The 20281-nt window shown below is 39.8% G+C and overlaps 2 protein-coding genes across 3 annotated transcripts; both read right to left on the bottom strand.

Moving 5' to 3' along the window:
• Positions 1–1596: 1596 nt before the first annotated feature.
• On the bottom strand, positions 1597–13255 carry LOC103977082 (transcriptional corepressor SEUSS). Of its 2 annotated transcripts, none has more exons than XM_009392496.3 (10): positions 12957–13255; positions 11258–12623; positions 11037–11156; positions 10782–10830; positions 10423–10637; positions 10245–10313; positions 10025–10122; positions 6796–6889; positions 3840–3909; positions 1597–2804 (listed from the first exon to the last, which is right to left on the bottom strand). In XM_009392496.3, exons 2-10 carry the CDS (start codon positions 12308–12310, stop codon positions 1903–1905), a joined length of 2670 nt encoding a protein of 889 aa, XP_009390771.2. In that variant the 5' UTR covers positions 12311–12623; positions 12957–13255; the 3' UTR covers positions 1597–1902. The 2 variants fall into 2 exon arrangements, with proteins under 2 accessions (XP_009390771.2, XP_009390769.2); XM_009392494.3 differs by having other exon boundaries at positions 11258–12620.
• A 3526-nt stretch (positions 13256–16781) lies between these two features.
• Positions 16782–19858, bottom strand: LOC135606822 (uncharacterized). Its single transcript, XM_065098119.1, has 6 exons — positions 19669–19858; positions 19286–19557; positions 18684–19185; positions 17903–18104; positions 17388–17810; positions 16782–17303 (listed from the first exon to the last, which is right to left on the bottom strand). The coding sequence occupies exons 2-6, from the start codon at positions 19551–19553 to the stop codon at positions 16872–16874; spliced, it is 1827 nt and encodes a 608-aa protein (XP_064954191.1). The 5' UTR covers positions 19554–19557; positions 19669–19858; the 3' UTR covers positions 16782–16871.
• Between the last annotated feature and the right edge of the window lie 423 nt (positions 19859–20281).

The following is a 20281-nucleotide window of genomic DNA, read 5'->3' as shown; positions in this document are numbered from 1 at the left end:
CGAGAAGAAGAAGAAGAGCGGCCGCGTGGGTCGTCGCAGGCGGGGGAGCTTGACCTTCTCGATGCTGAAGGCGTTAAAGAAGCTCTTCTTGATCCCGAAAGCTTCTTCCTCCGGGCGAACTCCATTCTGCTGAGCCCAAGACTAATCTCAGCTGCTGCAGCTCATAGGTTCTTCCATTCGAGAGATCATGCATCCAAGAAACTGATGTACAGATAAATAGCAGAAAACAAGAATCCAACAAGTATAATTCAGAGAGGCTGTAATCCTTTGTCCTGTGTCTGTTTATAGCCGAAGGTATCTATCGTCTTTTTGTTTCTTCTCCTTCTACTCCACTCTTGTGCGTGTCTTGTTCTACCACCAGTCGGTCTTCCCAGGGTAAAAAAGACAAGGTATTGGCTATTGCTCATGTCTCGGATCAGTAGTACATAGTGGTACTGTTCGAATTTGATCGGGTCGGTACATAGTGGTACCATATATCGATAAGTACTTGGGTGTTTCAGAGAGTAAAAAGAGAAGAAGAGTAAGGGGCAATGGAGGAAGCGGAAGGAACGAGGAAGGAGAGGAGATGGTGGAGGAAAAGAAGGATGGAGGAGGAACGAGACAAGAAGAAAAGGAGATGGGAAAAAGGCAAAGGAAAAGAGGTGTACGCGTGAGAAGCAAACAGGCCAAAACAGTGCACGATGGAGTGGTGAGGTCAAAGAGAGAGTGCGTGCGTGCGTGTGAAAAGTGGATGTCACAGTGTTTCGAATCATCATAACTTTCATATCTAAAAATATTAATACGTATAAGATTCATTTATTTCAAAATCTCTTCTGTTAATTAAAGAAAAAGAAGCTTTATAAAAAAAAAAAAGATTATAAAGAATCCTTTTTAAAAAAGAAAAAAAAATTCTGAAATTTTGATGAACCAATCCATAGAATGTACCCAATTGTTTATCAGAGAGGTGTCTTAGGAGAAAATATGAAAAAAAGGTACCTCCCAAAAATAAAAATAAAAATAAAAACACCTTTTCTACAATAACATAAGTGCCCAAAACTATTGATGACTATTAAACAATACATTTGACAAAAAAGCAGTATACAATCCCATCTGTGTAACATTCTTGTACATACTTAAACAATACATGGGTCTCTTTAAGAGCTACCAGCAGGTAACATGCAACATACTCCTGTGTTTTGTGGCCTACATGACCTTGGAAAAAATGCAGCATGTTCAAGACCACAACATGCAACATACACCACAAGGCCTCTCAGCTCATCAAAGACCACAATTGGTGCACAAGTCATTTTCAGACACATGTCAACAAAGCTCAGAAATCCCAACCTTCCACTAGGAGTAGAGATCCTCCTCCAACAAACTTCAGCCATTATCCAACACCTCATCATACTGGATGAGATGAGCACTTGCAGTGACACCCAATTATTTGTGGGTGACAACAATGGATCTAGCAAATTCTAATTTTCATCATTGCCAAAATAGAAATAGCAGTGTCATTATAGTTATATACAAATCCTTGAGAAGAGGATGAGAGTCATCACTCCTTATCAAAGCCATCATATATTTCCTCTTTAAGAATAGACAAATGACTACAAGCAATACCAAGAAGCTTTCCCCCCAGGGGAATCCATTGATAGGGTAGATGTGCCTTGAAGGCATGATACACAATATGCAGCATTACATATAACAGTTAGAAGACATGTAAAGGAAACAAGAACTAGGAAAAGAAGCTATTATGTGTTATCCTTTGGAGAAATTAGTTGCAAGGCTTCCAAAAGAGCGGGACAAGAACGGGAACATTTGGTGATGTGCAGTCTGACCATTCATTGATTGCCCAAACCACTCTTGCCCAACGTAAAAAAAAAAAAAATCTCAATTTGCTGATTGCCACTCTCTGTTTCACTTCTACGGAGAGGGCTTCCAATCAAATTGAAGATTGTCGAAGCCGTTAACTGCTCCTAACTTGTCCAACAGTCGGTTTCCAATATCTTGCTGTTGGTGGTTCATAGCTATTGGATCTTGGGAAAGGTAATTCATTCCAACCCTCCCATTCATGGCCATTGCACTATTTGCAATTGCTGCTCGCATCCCGCTAGCAGCAACAGATAGACCAATCCCACCTGCACCTGCAAAGCCTGTGCCGCTCATAGCTGAGTTGTTGGATATCCCATTTCCAACTAAGCAGTTTCCCCCATTCAATGTTGGTGTGATCCCATTAATCATCTTCATATCATTTCCCAACGAACTGACACCATTCAATTGTGAAGACATCATTAACTCCTGCAAAATTTGCTGGACAGAGCTCTGGGGATCGTTTGGATCCATTTCGTGTAGCTGTGCTGTTGGCTGTTGCATGGCAGACAAACTTGCAGGTGAACATGAGGAGCTCAAGTGAGTAGCATTATGAGAGGTTGGTGTTGGGTTGTTACTAGAAGCAGGTTTCAAAGAAGAAAAAGTGGAAGAAGGGTTGGGCTGGGATGGAGCTAATGAACTGGATGAGCTGGCAGATGGAATTTGAACATTGTTTCCACCATAAGGGCTGTTCGCTGTATTCATTTGGTTTTCTTGCCTGGTATTTGTGGAATTTGGTTGGAGGGTGCCAATAATGGTAGCTGCATGGGTAGATGAAGCAGCATTAAGAGAGTTATCTCCATCGACATTATTGCAGCCAGCAGAAAGCAGTACACTGGTGGCATGTACAGAGCTTTGATTATTATGGTCCGAGTTCTGGGTGATCGATTGCTGTTGCTCAGGTTGTCGGGGTTGAAGCCCTGATGAAGTCCTCCGAGGAAAGTTACTCAGGCTAGCTGAACCACAGAAGTTCAAATAAGTTAAAAACTCCAGATGCATGATTTGTAACTCCGAAACTGTGAGTATCACTTCCTACTATCTTGAAACTATCCAAAGACATTATTGCAAATCAAGGAGCATTAGAACATCACAAAAATCAAGACTTCCTTCGGGTATGAAAGTGCAATAGGCAGGAATGACCAAATCAGATAGCAGGGATTGGGTCAAGACCAAAAAGATAATTAATGATTGGAATTTACAGGTATCATAATTTGAATTTATTGTGTATTCTAGAAGCTATTATGTATCTAATATTAATCAGTATTATAATCCACAATTACAAATACCAAAAATATCTAAAAAGGAAATAACAAGTATCCCATGACTTCACCTTAAGTCATGAGGTCCCATGAATCTCTTGGCGAGGGTAGTTTAGTCTTTCTATTTTGGCCTCTCTTTTTCCCTTAACCCACCACTGACTACCATGGTTAACTCTGGTAACATGGGTTAACTGGACAGATGCTGACAGGGGGAATATGTGGAAAAATCTAAACTTTATAGGCATATATTGCTAAATTAGAATCACAGGGGCCAAATATGCACTAGCCAGACTTTGCAGGAATAAATATGTGAAGAATTTTTTTTTTCATATTTGCTCGTCGATAATTGAGATCATCCAAATTGGTCGAGAAAGGCTGATTCCGACCAATTTCCGATGACTCCGCAAGTTATCAAGAGATCCAACCAAGAAATCAGCCAAAATATGATAACATAGGCTGATCGTGATCCAATTGGTTGTCTGGAATTAGGATCAGCGTACAATAGCAGTTACCTATCTATCTCGCTCGTATGCTTACTCGGGGCATCCTCAGAACAGGAGGAATTGGAGTACTGGACTAACTGCACTAACTGTAATCTCTATGCATCCAAAGCATATATCACATTGTAGAGAGAGCATGAAAATATTGAACCAGTAACTCTAGAAACTGAACATTATGCAGTGTAATATTGTGCCAGACATGAAGAAGAAACCAAAACAAGAAAGTACTTACCCACAGGTCCAGCTTGAGTTTCCTTGCTATAATCAATCAAATCCTTCATACTGTTAACCACTTCAGATATCTATAACCGACCAAAGTAAAGCAATCAGTAACAAAATACAATCAGTAAGGGAAAAAGGAAGAATTAAGGTGTCTGCAACTGAGGGTATTAGATATTGTCTCTCATACAGATGTCCAGATGTCCACTATACAAGCAAAATTGTAAATATTAAGAAAACATTGCAACAAAAAAAACATGTTATTTCAGGTAAGAAAACAAAATGCATAAAAACATGTGCAGAGTGTCCCTAGTATGTTTGATTCACAGAAGTTTGGACACCAATATATGGAGGAAGCTATACCAACGTAACATACATTAGTTTCATTGTAAAAGAGCACCTCTTATCATGAACAAGAATCACATTCATAAGAAAAATATTCACCATTTCATCATGCTAATGTTTCTTTAGCAATAACACATCAATTTGATCGCAAAGCTTATCCTTGTCTTAAACTACAAACTTCAAGTACAACAAATAGCCTTCTGAAAAAAAGGCATGACTGCTTGAAAACTTACCTTGAAGCACCAGACTGACCAAGGACCAGTTGGACCATATCGTCCAGTACTTGTTTGCTTTTTATTGTTTTTTTAAATGATACCAAGTAGTGCTGATCAATATACCCCTGGGTAGCTGGTACCATACAAGTCCGGTAGATTACCAGAACCGGTATCGGATTGAGATTTAAATCCTTGCTTTCAAGTTTCAAGTACCATAAGGTAACTAATTTGATTAAGAAGAAAAAAGTATGTCGGTCACTTTTTTTTATTTTTCCAGCTCACAAGCAACAAGCATTTACTTTATAGTTGTATAAGAAAAGCAGAAAAGCCGAAGCTTCTGTCACATAAAAATTGCATAAACAGGGTCAAAAATTTCAAATTCAGTGATGGTATCTCCATATATTGGAATGATCAATGTCACGATTGCAGTGAAGTGTCCAATTCTCCAAGTTTTTTATAATGAAAATATCTGACAATTATGCTAACTCATCTTTCTTGAATTTCCAACTTACCAGGCGAAGGACTTTCACGGTCTCCTGTTTTATTTATCAGAAACAGAGATGCAGCAAAATCATGGTTTGCTAAACCTGCTGGTTTGCTGCATTTACTGGTCTGACCACTGACCTAGCTCAAAACCAGGAATATATATATATATATATATATATATATATATATATATATATATATATATATATATATATATATATATATGTATATTCCGGTACATATCCTCTTCCTCCTTTTCTTCCTTGTTTCTCTTCTTTCTTCCTCTCCTCTTCCTCTCCTCTCCCTCCCCCAACAGTAGTGTCGTATTGTTACGGACAAACTTCTAAACAGGATGTTTGATATAATGCTTATGTCCGTGTTTTTTGGTATGTTCATGCTTTGCACCATGGTTTGCGGTACCAGTCCGACAGGCTTCCGGTACGCGGACCGCCTGTTACCGGTCCGGTACTGTAGCAGTACTGTAGCAGTGTAGCACTGCTATAGTGCTCGTCACGCCTGAATATATCGCTCGGTACACCTGGGTGTACCGAGCGGTATACCGTACCGTACCGGTACCGAGCCCAGGTCGAAACTCCGGTACGGTACGATATTGCGAACCTTGCTTTGCACAGCATGTAGAGGGACGGTCGAAGACTTAACAATCCCATTTTAGTTAGGTTTGGTGGTCGTTTTAGGCTTGTAAATAAAGGTTGTGTCATGTGGACACTTGTGAGAGATATTTGGTCTGTAGTAGACCATTTTGACCCTTTATTGTGCAACCGTTTAGATCTTGTAAAGTCTATTTGTAATTTGCATTGACTATGAAGTATTTTCTGAAATGTTTGCTTGTGGATCCCGAGTGAGGTGTTTTCTCTTTTGTAGATCCTAAGGGACCATGAGAGGTTTCGGAGAGGCTGACCTTTGCGAACGGACACGCAAGGGTGCCGCACGACTTAGGCAAAACCAGCTAAGTCCGTGACAGTATGTTCCAGTGTACTGTATGTGGTGACCAAACCCATACTTTTACAACCATAGATTTACACGGGTGAGGTAACCATAACTGCAATCCTTGAACAAAACACAACAAGAGATCATGAAGTCTGTTCCACAAAGCAGCACCTCTAAGACACAAAAGGATGGCTATATTGTCACTTGGATTTGTTTCTTGGACAAAGATCCCTTTTATCATATTTGTGAACCTTAATTCCTGGTCTTGGTGATGCAAACCTACAGAGTTCAGATAAGGAAAATAGCCGATATGCATCCACCTACTCCATACAAGTGCAACGAAAGAACTAAAATTCATTATGTATCTTCATAGCAATAATGTGGCTCAACTACACCAATCAAAGTCAAAATTTTCTCCATGTTTGCTACTCTAGAACAGACTATCGTCATAGCATTTACGTAGCTTGTCTATAATGTTATGGTTTTTTTTTCTCTTCAAGTGTACTACTCTAAAGACAACAATTTTGTTCTTCAATAAGACATTTTCTGTTTCAATCTCAGAATAAGCACAAAGATAAATTCTAGTAGGAGCACACAGATTGTATAATTTATTTTTTAAAAAAAACTTTGTTTCTAGTCTATTCTACAGAACTTCTAATATTGTAAAATGCCCTATGGAACATATCAAGAACAAATTAGACATCTGATGGCACAAACTTTTGAAAAGTCATCTTCAAATCACATGACCTATGGTTGCCAAGGAGTCTGAGAAATTTCTTAAGCCAAAACAACCATTAGACAGGTGAAGAACAAATCACAAACCCAAACAGGTCAGATATAATAAAACAGTCACCACAATTAAAAGTCATGATAATAAACATTCTGGAAGCCAACTGGCACAGCAAACAGCATTATAGTATCACTAATGAAAATCTTCAAAGATATTCAAAAAATAAAAATAGCAAAGTGGTATACCTGAAGGCAACGAACGTATCTTTTGGTATACCCTAAATCATTTACCAAAGGCACTTCCAGAGCTTTAGCCATTTGGCGAGTGGATGCTACAAACCTACCCCAAATTTTACATGCAACATACAAGTACTATAAATTTAAACTTATAAAAGAGAAATATGATTATATAATTAAGAAATTCAACAGTTTACTCAACATGAAATTATCATGGTAGATAATGCACCCACAGTCTCACAGGTACAAAGGCACAGATAAAATGCACTCATAGTAATGCATATATACATGTTACATGCACCTGCAACCTGGAGACCTAGATTTGACAAGAACAAATTTTAAGAAGACATCTACTTCGTGTATTTAAGTTAAAGATCTCAATAGTTTGTGTGAATTCATACACAAAAAGGTTGAGATATACTCAACTAAAAGCGGTCCAGAGACATTCTATTGCCTGGATGACAATAAAACGTTAGACATATGCAATTTCATAGCAACTACTGGCTCGCATGTCCCAAGTGAACATGTATTTCTACACCTTATTCTCCTTTCAGATTAAAGGTCTGTTACTTCTACTTCGCAGGAACTATTTTCCTTGTTTGCAGCCATATCAAGTTTCATAACTTTCTTTGTGGTTGTCAGAATGAGAAGCATATTATTTTATTAATTTAATATGGCTTTCCAGAAAAAGAGAAAAATGTCCTCCAGTATCCAACGCCACAACCATGCTTATCCAAAGCTTCCCATAAAACACATTTATAGACAATTAAGGTGTAATAGCTACTGCAGACCATCCAGGTAGAGACTTTAGAACTGTAAAACTTACCAATAAGTTCTTTTGCATATCTAACCATGAAAAGTTGCCTTATATGATGTAGTTCAAGAAAAAAATTACATTTTACAGTATACCCATCTTTTGCATATCTAGCCCTGCAAAGTTGCCCCATAGCATGCAGTCCAAGCAATTTTATAATTTACATATAATCCTATAGTCCTAACATAGTGATTACATTATCATATCATACATATCTTTGCCACATAAATGAAATAACTAAGATATCCATTTCATTTCTAAAACAACTACAAAACTATTTAGGTATTCAATCATATGTTTGTCTAAGAACATTATCATATGTCTTCTTTTAAGTCATGCAAATCTTTGGGAGACCAAGATTCACATCATGGAACCAGCCTCTCTAGATTTAGAGATTTAGACCTAGGAGACACTGCAATGGCAGGGGCCTTGTGCACTGATGCCCTTTTTTTAATATATTTCTCCACTATTTTCCTCAATAAATAGCTTTAATGGTTGATCTTCTAGGGATAAAGCCAAATTGATTCTCATAAATCTTGTTTCACATCTTATTCTTTCTTCAATCACTCTTTCCCTAAGGTTTATAATGTGTCTCATTAGCTAAATTCCTCCATAGTATGCTAGCCTCTAAGCGAAAATGATTTTAATGTTGAAATAATCATACATTTGATTCAGCAATCAAATAAGAGGCTTTCATGACAAATAATGAAAAAGAGTCTAAAAGGTTAATTCCAATCTACAAGAGTAGATAATTCAAAATGCATGTGGTGTCTATATTATTATGTTGGATTCTTCCCTTGTATGTCAAATTCCACAAATCATATTAGATCGTCTACCATTTACACATACTTCTTGAATGATCCACATAAGATGGTGATATGAATGGACTTTGGTCTTTCAACAAATTAAGAACTTGGAGCTCCTATTTTGCAGACCTGTTTGAAGTATACTCATGAATGATTGTTATGCTTTTTAGTTTTTACAATAACGTGATTATGAGTCCATCTCAAATAAAATATATCATATATAAAACCATAAACAATATGTAAAAGGTGTATGGGGATAACTATCATATTCATATAATGCCTACTCCCACTCTAAGATTAGCTATGCCAGGGCAACCTTATGGTGTCACACCTCATGTCTCCTATCCATGCCTTGTGTCTATATGCATCCAACCAATGACTGATGTTCATACTTCATAGTACCATGTTAAACCACATTGAAATGTCTTCAACAGATTCAATAGCCAAATCACCAGAAATTGGTTGAGACGTCGATTCTGGTCAGTTGCAGAAAATTTGTCAACCTCAAAATAAAAAAAAAGAAGCAACAGGAAATTGACAATTGCCACATATGGCTACCGTAACAGGGAAAGCAAAGAAGAAGGTTGGAAGAGAAAAGATGGAACAATTTTCTAACTGTGACTGCAAAATGAAGGAGGTAGTGTCCATGTCATTGTGTTCACCACCGAAAGCCAATATTCATATTTGCCACAAGTCTCAGCCAGACCATAGAGAGAAAGTGCAGGGAGAGGATACATCTAAAGAAAATAAGGATATCGTGGGAGAATGAAGATGACTCCTAAATCCACCTTAGTGCTTTTATCAGGGTACATTTTAACATATATTTGAATTACTCAACACTTCACCCCCATGATGAATTGGTAATTGTGCCCATTGTTATTTTCACACATGGGCAGGATTGCTATTTGTCTACATGGAGAAAAATATAATTATTATTCATCATAATAATGCATTTGTATTATATGGTACTTATTTTCATAATAAAAAAGCGGCAAGCTTTGATGCCATAATAAGGTTCTTCCCTTACAACCTAGGTAACCGGTTTAAATCATAGAACTTGCGTAGTGTTTTTTTTATAATAGCTGTCCCATCCCAATCCCATGAAGCATGCATACTATCATTGATGATAGCATTTGAGACATACATGTCCAAAAGCAATGCACTATTATTACCTAAAGATTGAATGGTGTAACAATGAAGCCAAGTGGAGTGCCATTAAAACAACAAGAACCATCTGGCAGTGACAATCACATGCGAAAATACACCCGAATAGCAAGACATTATGGTGTTCTTGGAAAGTGGAATCATGTAGTACCAGACAAGCAGTCACAGATAAATTTCATTGAAGAAAAGGAAATTAATCAAGAAGAAACTAAATCTGTGTGTAAATGCATACGGTACTATCCAAATTTATGTTTTCTAGTATAAATTTTTGATGGCATACACATGTAAGCACATGCTTTTGCTAATGTGAATAGTTAAAACTTAAAACAGTTAGCTCCCAGATAAATATATTTCCTAAGAGATACAGTGTCCTAATATGCGAAACAGATATAGCAATTAACTGAAAGACAGCAAAAGAGACACTTTAAGCACGAAATAAGAGCAATGGACTTACGAGTTACAAGTGTTTTGTAAATCTTGTGTTGATAAGCCTGATGATGCATTTTGAGCTGCTGCCTGATACCTCTGAACAACAGCACTAAGTTGACTAACCTGCCCCAGAAAAATCATCGAATTAGACATTTCACGGAAGCCGGCAGCAATATGCAAACAAGTTCCAACAAATAACAATCGTCATTTACGCAAGCTAAAATTTATAAATGGTAACACTGTACCTGAGGAATGATAACCCTCCGAGGAATAAGCTCCTCATGGCGCCTAGCACAGAACTCCCAAGAAGAAATCTAATTGAAGAATAAAAAAGAAAATGAATAATTATTTACAGCAATCACACGATGATTTTCAGCAAAGTGTCTAGTGTGCATAAATAACAATGCACAAATGTATATTCACCTTTAGATCAGGATTAAAAACAATCCGTAGTTGGCCATCACGCACCACACGTAATTGCTCAAAGACACTCTCTTGAATTGCCTTTGCATAATCCAAGACAATTTGACCTGAAGCATTCTGATACTCACGGGGCATATCAATATATAGGAGTTCCTCTAGGGTGCCGCTGGCATATTTGATTTGGAAGAGCCTTGGGAAAACCTCAACAGTAGTTTCTATAAACCAAAGAAAAAGAAGAATAACTTTACAATCCCTCGAAGTAGAGCTTCAAGACATAAGTAGCATATTATTCAATTAGCGTTATGTTTATTCTATCTAGCCAATAAAACCAAATCAGACAATCGTGATCAGTTACATACCAAAACCACGTCCAGGCTTATGGTTGCATATCTCGCAGTGCCACACATCCTACAGATTCAGGCAAAATCTATCTTGGTTGAAGAATAGATGCAAAAATAGTAAAACAAATTGAAGATACTCGAAGCAAGAGAAGTTTGTACTCCCACTTAAAGTAACCACGACCAAATTCCCAAAACTATATATAAACAATTAGAAAACAGAAATCATGTAGCCAAAAGATTGCATTCCATATCCTAATTGGCGGCAAATTGTACCTGTGGAAGAACACCAGTAGTTTGACGACCACTTCCACACAGAGAAACACACCACCTCTTCTTAGCATTAGGAGCAAAGTACTCGGCCACAAATTTTCTCCAAAATTCTATGTTGTTATCCTGCATTTTAGGTATAGAACATAAGATGAGCCAACCCAAAGAACTTATCAAGAATCTGGTGTCCTTCACTCAGGATTGACAAAGGCTACTGGAAATTTTACCTGTGGTCGATGCTGCTGGTGGTACATATACTGGGTTAACCTCCGAGCACACATCCCAGGCTCATAAATTGTAGGTTTCACTGGAGGTCTACCCAGAAGATGATGCTGGAGAAGCTGCTGTTGCAACTGGTTTCTTTGTTGAGGCAGGGTCTTAACTATCTGCTGTTGTTGTTGTTGTTGTTGTTGCTGCTGCTGCTGCTGCTGCTGCTGCATTTGCAACTTTCTCTGCTGCTGCAAGAGACTCATCTGGGCAGCTGCAACCTGACTATTTTGCCTTGATAACTGCAAAATCTGCTGCTGCTGCTGCTGCTGTTGTTGCTGATGTTGCAGAAATAATGAAGGATCTGAATGTTGAGCTTCCATTTTAACAGGGCCCAAGCTTCTTAAGGATTGCAACTGCTGTGACTCCATTTTTACCGTACCAATGGCACGTAACGTTTGTAATTGCTGTGATGGACCAATCTGATCGTTAGGACCCATTTGTGGCTCCAACTTAACAGGCCCCATTTGCGGCTCCATCTTAACAGGCCCCATGTGTCCTATATTACTCAATCCTCCCCGAAGCAGCTGTTGCTGCTGCTGCTGCTGATTTTGAGGAATTGAAAACTGCTGTTGGAAATTCTGCACTGCATCAATTCGAGACTGTAGTTGATCTGGCCCAAGCTGACTGTTTGAAGGGTTCTGGAAGCATTGTTGTTGACCTTGGCTTTGACCCAGCGAAGAGGTGAACGACAGAGGATTGGACTCGGCAGAGCCGACCATACCAACCGCACCACCAAGACCACCTCGCTGTTGGAGATTCATTGGCGATGCAGAAAGCGCACCACTAGGCCCTCCATTTCCAAATGAATTGTTGAGAGGTGAAAAATTGGATATGTTTCCAAGCAAGCTGTTACTGTTAAACTGGGTGCGAGGCGAGACCAGAGAAGAAAAAGGTGGCTGCGATGGTATCGAACCAGGCTGCCCTCCAAGCAAGCCCGAATTCGACCTCAGAAGGGAGGGGTTAACTGATTGAGACCCACCAATGGGAGTCGAAGAACCTGATGGCACCATTTTTTTCCCGAAAATGTAAAAAAACAGCAGCTAACACTGAAACTCTGCTTAGATCAACATGGTTCCACAGATTCCACACTATAGATCAATACCGATAGCAGCAAGGAACGAAACCTTTTCATTCAAACTCAGAGCAAGATGCGTGGTTCCAGCAGTGGAAACAAAACCAAAGCAAAGGGCTTTATTTCCCCACAGACTACAGAGACCTTCCATCAAACTCTCAAGCAAATGAAACATTCCTGGAATAAAGAAATCCTTCCTCGAACCCACTTGCTCTCGCTTCCGGAACCACAGAAAGCCAAAGAAACCACTACTGGTTCAGATGGGAAAAAAAAAAATTAGATCTTTCGTCACGAACGGAAAACAAAGACCTTTAAAGAAGTTGAAAAATCCGATGTTTAATCAACTAGCCCTCTTCTCACACCGATCTTCTCCACTTTGACTCGTTGGAACCTGAAGTAGAAACGCAGCACCGACTCCGACACCAAAGGCGTCCGGACACCAGTACCAACAACTCCAGCACAAATCCAAACCCACGCTGTTGTCCACAGACCTTGACTCAGGCGTCTCGGACACCCAAGGAGCCAGACTTCTCAAAGAATCCAAAGGAAAAACAAGCAAGAAAGAACAAACGCGACGAACTTACATCATTCCAATCCTCCCCCTGCAAGATCGACGGAGAAACCCCAGAGCTGAAGCCAAATCTCCACCTCTTTCCCACCTCTTATTGAGCTCCTACAGCTACAACCCGTTTATGGAGTTAGGGCTGGCGTTCAAATACGATTACACACCGTTCGACTTCGATTCCGATCGCTTCTTTAGCGAGCGGTCGACGGCGAGAGACGGGAGGAGGAGATCTACTCGTGCCCTTATGGACGTCAAGCATTTATTGGATACGATTAAGTCCTTGACATCAGCCTGCCTCCTCTCTCTCTCTCTCTCTCTTCTTCTTCTCTCCTTGTGGAGTCAACAGCTGCTGCCGCTTCTTCTCATGTACATGATGCACAGTAGAGGATATGGGCATCCTGACATCCATCATGATCATCATCAGACACCCAAATCCATGATGGATGCATCCATGGGATGCCACCGCACATGAACTCTTTATGCGGATCAGTAAGCTGTGGGGATGGTTCAGCGATGTTGATGAACGGGTTCGATGCGAACGCGTGGTCAACATCGACGGTTAAAAAGATGCTCGCACAAAGACAAGTATGCGTACAAATGCACGGGTAGTTGCAAACAAAGACGAGTTGTTAATGAACCCCTGGAGTCCTCTACAATTACGAACCCAACCATGAGCGTGAATCACGAGGCATTTTTTGTCGCTCTACGGCTGTGCTCGCTTTGGATACTCGCGGTGACGGGCGGACAAACGTCACCGACCGATTCTTTAATTTAAAATCGATTTAATAATATTTATTTATTCACTCTGTTGGTGACACATTAAAGATATATTTAACTCAAACTATTAACTTGAGTTTTGTAAATGAAAGTTAACTAAGGAGGAATATGTGAATACTTATTAATATTTCAATACATATGAGCTATATAGGGATATTTTTGTGTGTGTATGGGTGTGATTGTGATGATGTGGATGGTAAAGTGCAAGCAATTGATCAGTTCATCTTGGTTTCAATCTAATTTTCGATAGATCTATTCGACCGCTCTAATTAGTAAATGATAGATACAAGAGTGAGATGATTAGATCAAAGATCTTAATTACCATGTACGTGAAGGTTTTTTATAGACAATCTTTCCTAATCGTTTACGATTAAGAAAATATATTTTATAGATAAAAAAAAATATTTTATTTATTTTTAGGATTTGATTAGTGCCATATATTTGATATGTTAATTTTTTTATCTTTTTTGGTGTCAAAAATTGATTATTAACAAAAATTACTCTACCAATATATTTCTAAACTTATGAAGTAATTTGACAATGCTACTCTTTGTTTGTGACTTTGATGAGGTTAACAAAGTAATATATTGGATTGTTGCTAATGCTTAATATTTTAGATCCATCCTTTGTGGCAGAGAGTGATGATTAAAGATCTTTGTAATTTTATATATCCATTAATAAATATATGTGTGTTATATTGAAATTAATTAAAAATAATAATATGTTATATCCAAACTTTGAAAGTATAAGATATGAAAACCCTTTTTTCTATATATGTGGCTTTGAGAATTGTGGTGATGTGATGCATCCTCTCTCTCTCTCTCTCTCTCTCTCTCTCTCTCTCACTCACCAAAACAATGACGCTACGAGGTGGATGGCATTCAATGAAATCCACAATGATGGGTTAGAGAGGAAGAGCATCCACTTGATATTGGACTTTGGCTTTGAATCATGTCCAATATAAAAAGCTTGGGTTGGAAGGATGTTATCCTAAGATAGATAGATAGATAGAAGTTGCACACCAACCACTAATTTTGACCCATCACTTCCAATCTCTCATTTCATCCAAGAAATGAATAATAATGTAAAGAAATATGATATTTATTATGGTCCTAAAGAAAACATTGACTCTATTTGTGCCTATTTATTTATTATTATGAATTGGTATGGTCATCTTAAATTGTTGAGAAATATGCATCGATTGAATGTAATAATAATAATAATAATTTGTATTATTATTATGCATTTCATTTTGAGTATAAATGATAAAGATTATTATATATAAAATATTTGTGATTTTTGATAATGTGAGATCGATCTTTGGTTAATCTTCGATGATTTTTTTTTGTAATAATTTTAAATAAATATATATATATATATATATATATATATATATATATATATTCATAAAACTTATGATTCCATTAGGATAGATTGATTACAAATGTATTAGTGTGATCGTGTGTGTATATATTTGAAATAATGTTAATAAATTAAAAACCCTTCAATGACCCTCCAAAATAACAAAAGTTAATTTTCTATTGTCATCAATATTCTTCCAACTTTTAGAAAACGATGACATGGTAAAATTTTTATCAACTATAATTATCCTTTTATTATGTTTTTCGTCGCAACTCAATAAATGATTATGACAATAGTTTCTTGTTTAAAAAAAAAAAGGGTTCGTAACATTACATGAATATTTTTATCATTGAATTTCATATAAAATGAAAACATATCGAGCATCATTTTTATGTTGGATATCGATATTTTAATGCAATCTATCTTTTTTTTTCATCCGATCATTTATTTTATTTTCGGCCTTAATATTTTATAGTATTATTATAAACAATATAATAACCCATTTTCTTGAAAATAAACTTCCGTTTTCGATCGTCTTTTTCTTTGCTTGCTTGTGTTTAGCTTTTAGACATTAGTCAACCACGCGAGGTTGGGAATCTCTTTTGGGCTAAAAGGTTTCCCATGCGAATCATATATTAGTACGCAACGCAACTCAACTCTCCCCATCGTTGCATACGTCAAAGGAATTAATTATATGGTGTGAGACTCATTAATGGTTTGGTAGGAAAGAACATTTAAAAGATGGCATCATCCAACGCATGCCACCGTCTCATTTTTCTAGTTTCAGTAAGAGAGAGAGAGAGAGAGAGAGAGAGTTATTTAAAGTTGTTGTCTTTCATTCTTTCAATAATTCTAGACAAATGGAATAAGGATTTGTTCAAACTTGTACTAATATATTATTTTACATTTAAAAAAATGAGTACTATATCTTTTAGTTACATATTGTTTAATAAGTTTTGATTATATTTGATTGATTGGAGTTCGAATCTCTTTTAATTTTATGTAGACAATTATCATATTAATGAATATGGTCTTATGAAGGCAAGCAATAAGCTCAAATCACATGATGAACTGTAAGGGAGAGAAATAATTCTTTAAAGAATTTTATCCCACGAATATTTTTTTGCAAAAGGATAGAAAGAATTATTTTTTTTATCGCATAATTTATTTTTCTTTCTCCATTATAAAATTTTTTTAAGATAATTTGTCACGATAAAAAATTCTTATGGAATGATCATTTAAAACTTATAAAATATATATTTATAATTTATATTATCTATCAAATATTTACTAAAATATCTACTCGTGGATCTAAATTTCATGAAGCCGTCACGGAGCAACTGACGGCGGCGGGGGCACTGGGGAATCACACGTAATATTCTATTCCCAATGTGCCCTTGTTCGTGCAACGTGTCATTCCGCCACTCGTCATGCCCTTTTTAAATACAAGCATGACGCATGGGTGGATGGCATGCGGCACCCGCTCATGAATGCCCATGACCCCCATGCGTTGGCATGGGCATGCGGAGGACCGATGATGCGGAGCGGGTCGCCGTTTCCCGGGACCGTTTCCCGTCCTTTCGTTGACGGCGTCAGCGTTGCTCCGTGACGTCCCGTCAGTTACCGCACACAGATTTCGCATTATTTTTCCTTTAATTCTTAATTTTTGGACATATTAAGTATGAGTTTACTTTAAAGAATAAGCAAGATTAAGACATCTGCTCACTTTTATGTATCACTGTCTCTCCGTCTACTACGTCTGGTTGTGTTCCTAACAAAAGATTGGCATCATGGATTAGATTCTGAAGGTTATGAGTTTGGGATCAATCTCCTCTGGCGCACTGCCACAGCCTGTGCGCTCCGGGAGCGACAGGGCAATTCGTCGAGCACCTTCTAAGTATCTCTCGAATCGCTTCATCCTCGCACTTGCACTTCCTTCTCTTCCTGGTTTCGGACACGGTGTCCTCTCCTTCTTCGCACCGGTGGTAGCATCTCCAAACAAACATCGACACAAATCTTCCAGCTCCTCCTTCATCCTATGGTACTTGAACGCACGCTTACGGAAGGTCCAGTCGCCGGTGACCCAATCGAAATGGTAGAGAGGGAGGAACCGATCCCCGTGCGCGGCGACGAACTCGATCGCGGCGAGAACGTAGGTAGACTCCTCCTTGGACGTGTAGTAGGTGAAGCTGACCCTCGTCCACCCAGGTTTCAGCCCGTTGTATCCCTGCCAAAATGATCCATGGCGTATCTGAGACGATCCCGTCGCCGCTGGTCATGGAGGCGGTAATGCAACTCTCGGATTCGTTACCTCATGAATAGCCGACCGGATACGAAGAGAGAGATCCGCGTCTACTCCCAGGAGATGGTGGCCGTAGGGACCGGCACAGGCGCACCCGCCGCGAGCCTGGATGCCGAAGAGGTCATTGAGCAGCTTCGCGACGAAACGCCCGTGCAGGGGTTTCCCCTGCGTCTTCCTTCCCTGCGAAGAAGGGAAGACGAGGAAGGAGAATATGGGTAGCCTTTTGACCGACGTGTTGCCAAGAACTTCGATGTTTGGGTTCGAGAGGAGCCTTCCGAGTGCTGTCTCGGTGTAGACCTGCTCCCGGAGGGTTATGAGATCATGGCCGATGTACTCCTTCACCCAGAAGGCCAGTGCAGCTCGGATCTTTTGAATGATCGGTGGAGTTCCACTGTCCTCCCTCTCTTCGACGTCAGCGTGGTACAGAGTCTCCTGCAAAGAAATCATAGCCATGGCTCGAGAAAAATCCTACATCGACCGCGTTCAAAGTAGATTACTGGATCAGCAGGATTCATGTAGTTCACCTTCTCGTCAAATCCATTGACGTAAGCGACAGTGCCACCTCCACAAGTGGAAGGTGGGGAAGTCTTGAGCTGATACAGAGCTTTGTTCATCAGAAGGATCCCGGAAGTTCCGGGGCCTCCCACGAACTTGTGTGGGCTGAGAAACACCGCATCATATCCTTCCATGTCTCCCGATCGCATGTCGATGTCCACGTATGGGCCACTGCGTGGAAGAGAAGCAGAAGAAAGAAGATGAAACCTCAGCTGATCATCCTCCACGGCGGAGGAAGTAGTCCACAGAATCTTAGTCATTAAACAAAGATTTTACATCTTGTGAGATTGGCTAGTCATGCAAGCAATCACATTTTGTGATCTGGACTGCCATTTCCTATGTGTTTCCAGTACCCGAGCAAGTAAAGCGTTGAAGACTAGAATACGCGTCCCGAAAAAAAGTCAAACATCGAAATATTGTCCATGAAGAGTAGATTAAGTAGGTTTTCCAGCTGAAAGAGCCAGAGACCGACGATCGCATTGACAGGTACTGCAGGCTTCGATGTGGGGAGCAAGTGGCGATATAGAATCATATCTCAAACATTACGATGATAACTGTTCTTTCTTTATATTATTAACTCTGAATAAAGAAATTGACCTGGTGGCGTGTCAAAGCAATTAACCTGACTTTTTTGTTATGGGAGATTCACCAAGAAATATTGCAGCAACATGAGAACAAATATGAACGTAGTTGATGTAGTCCACGTCTGATAATATACCAAAGAATGGGATTCTGTGGGGCATGGCTAACCTGGCAGCGAAGTCAAAGCAAGCGAAGGCACCGTGGTCGTGAAGGAGGCGAGCCAATGAGCGGGTGTCGGCCAGAATTCCGGTGACATTGCTGCAAGCCGAGAACGATCCCAGCATCGGGCGGTTGGCGTACTTGGAGGACGTGAGGTGGAGCCTCAAGGCCTCCATGTCGAGCAGGCCGTTCTCGTCCATGCCGATCTCCACCACTTCCGCCGTGGTTTGCCGCCATGACAGGAGGTTGGAATGGTGCTCGTACGGCCCGACGAAGACCACCCACCTCTCTTCGTCGCTTAAGCTCGCGACGATCCTCTCTCTCATGGTGGAAGGCACTGCTATTCCGATCACCTCTTGCAGGCGCTTGATGGCCGCGGAGGAGCCCGAGCCACAGAACATGAGCGCATCCTCGGCTCCTCCGCCCATGCATCGCTTGATGTAATCTGCTGCCTCGTGCACCATTCTTGTGGTTTTGCTCCCCACGAAGCTATCGTCCGTGTGAGTGTTTCCTGAGAATTAAGTCAGAACATGGATGAGTGCCCACAACCCGGTATCGATTGACACACGAATCGCAGATGGAAAGAGGAGGATATATAGAGTTAAAAGTACCATAAACAGGGAGAACATATTGCAGGATATAGTTCTCGATGTAATGCAAACTCCTTCCCGACGCAGTATGGTCAGCATAGATCAGGAGGCGCTCTCCGAAAGGGGTGTCGAACACCACATCGTGGCCGATCAACTGAGATTGCAACCACGCGATCCTCACATCGGACGAGCCGCTTCTCTCGGACGTCATCCTAAGCAAGCCCAACAGCTCATGGTTCGTGCCTCGATTGCCATGCCTGTTCGGCTCTCCACCTCGATCCAAACCCATCGGACTGGGAAGGGATGGGAAGTGTTAAAGGAGAACAAAGGCAGTGGCTCTGGTAGGCACCACAATTAATATCCTGGCTGAGATATGGTTGACAATTTAATGCATGAAAATTTACCCCGGATGTTGAAGTCTAGGTCGAACCTCTGTGCTTGTTCCGTAGGGCTACGAAACCACAGAGTCGTCTAAGATGTTTCCTTGAGACCGCCACGACATAGCTTTGTTGGGAGAGTTCTGCACACAAGACATGAGTAGATAGATAGGGCATAGAGAAGGACCAGATGGTCATAGTAATTACTGCGGGAGAAGGACCACCAACTCCTCCGTTCTCCCTGTAAGAAACGGCGCATCAGAAAGTAAAATGAGATCGTCGAAGCAAGCATTTATTGACTCGAGAACGTACTTACTCGTCTGTGATGGAAGCATGCCCATGTCGAGCATTCTGAACTACCAGCATGCTGTTCTCCATTTAAACTCACTTGACCTGATCATGGTCGATGTAAACAAACAAAGGATACTGTGAACACCACAGAGAACGAAGAACACGGAAATCATAAACCAAGTAAAAGATTGTTTATTCTGATGCTGCAAGAATCCATGCCAAGGTTGATATCGGTCTCCCTCAAAACCAGTTTACCGAGCAATTCAATAATTCTGACTTCCACGCTGACACGTAACTCCTATTATTCCATGCAACGTTGTTGTCGGACGGAGACGAGAAAGTCGTATGC

This window comes from Musa acuminata, chromosome BXJ2-3, assembly GCF_036884655.1.
Source record: "Musa acuminata AAA Group cultivar baxijiao chromosome BXJ2-3, Cavendish_Baxijiao_AAA, whole genome shotgun sequence".
NCBI classification, from domain to species: Eukaryota; Viridiplantae; Streptophyta; class Magnoliopsida; order Zingiberales; family Musaceae; genus Musa; species Musa acuminata.
This window is presented reverse-complemented; position numbering and strand designations above follow the sequence as displayed.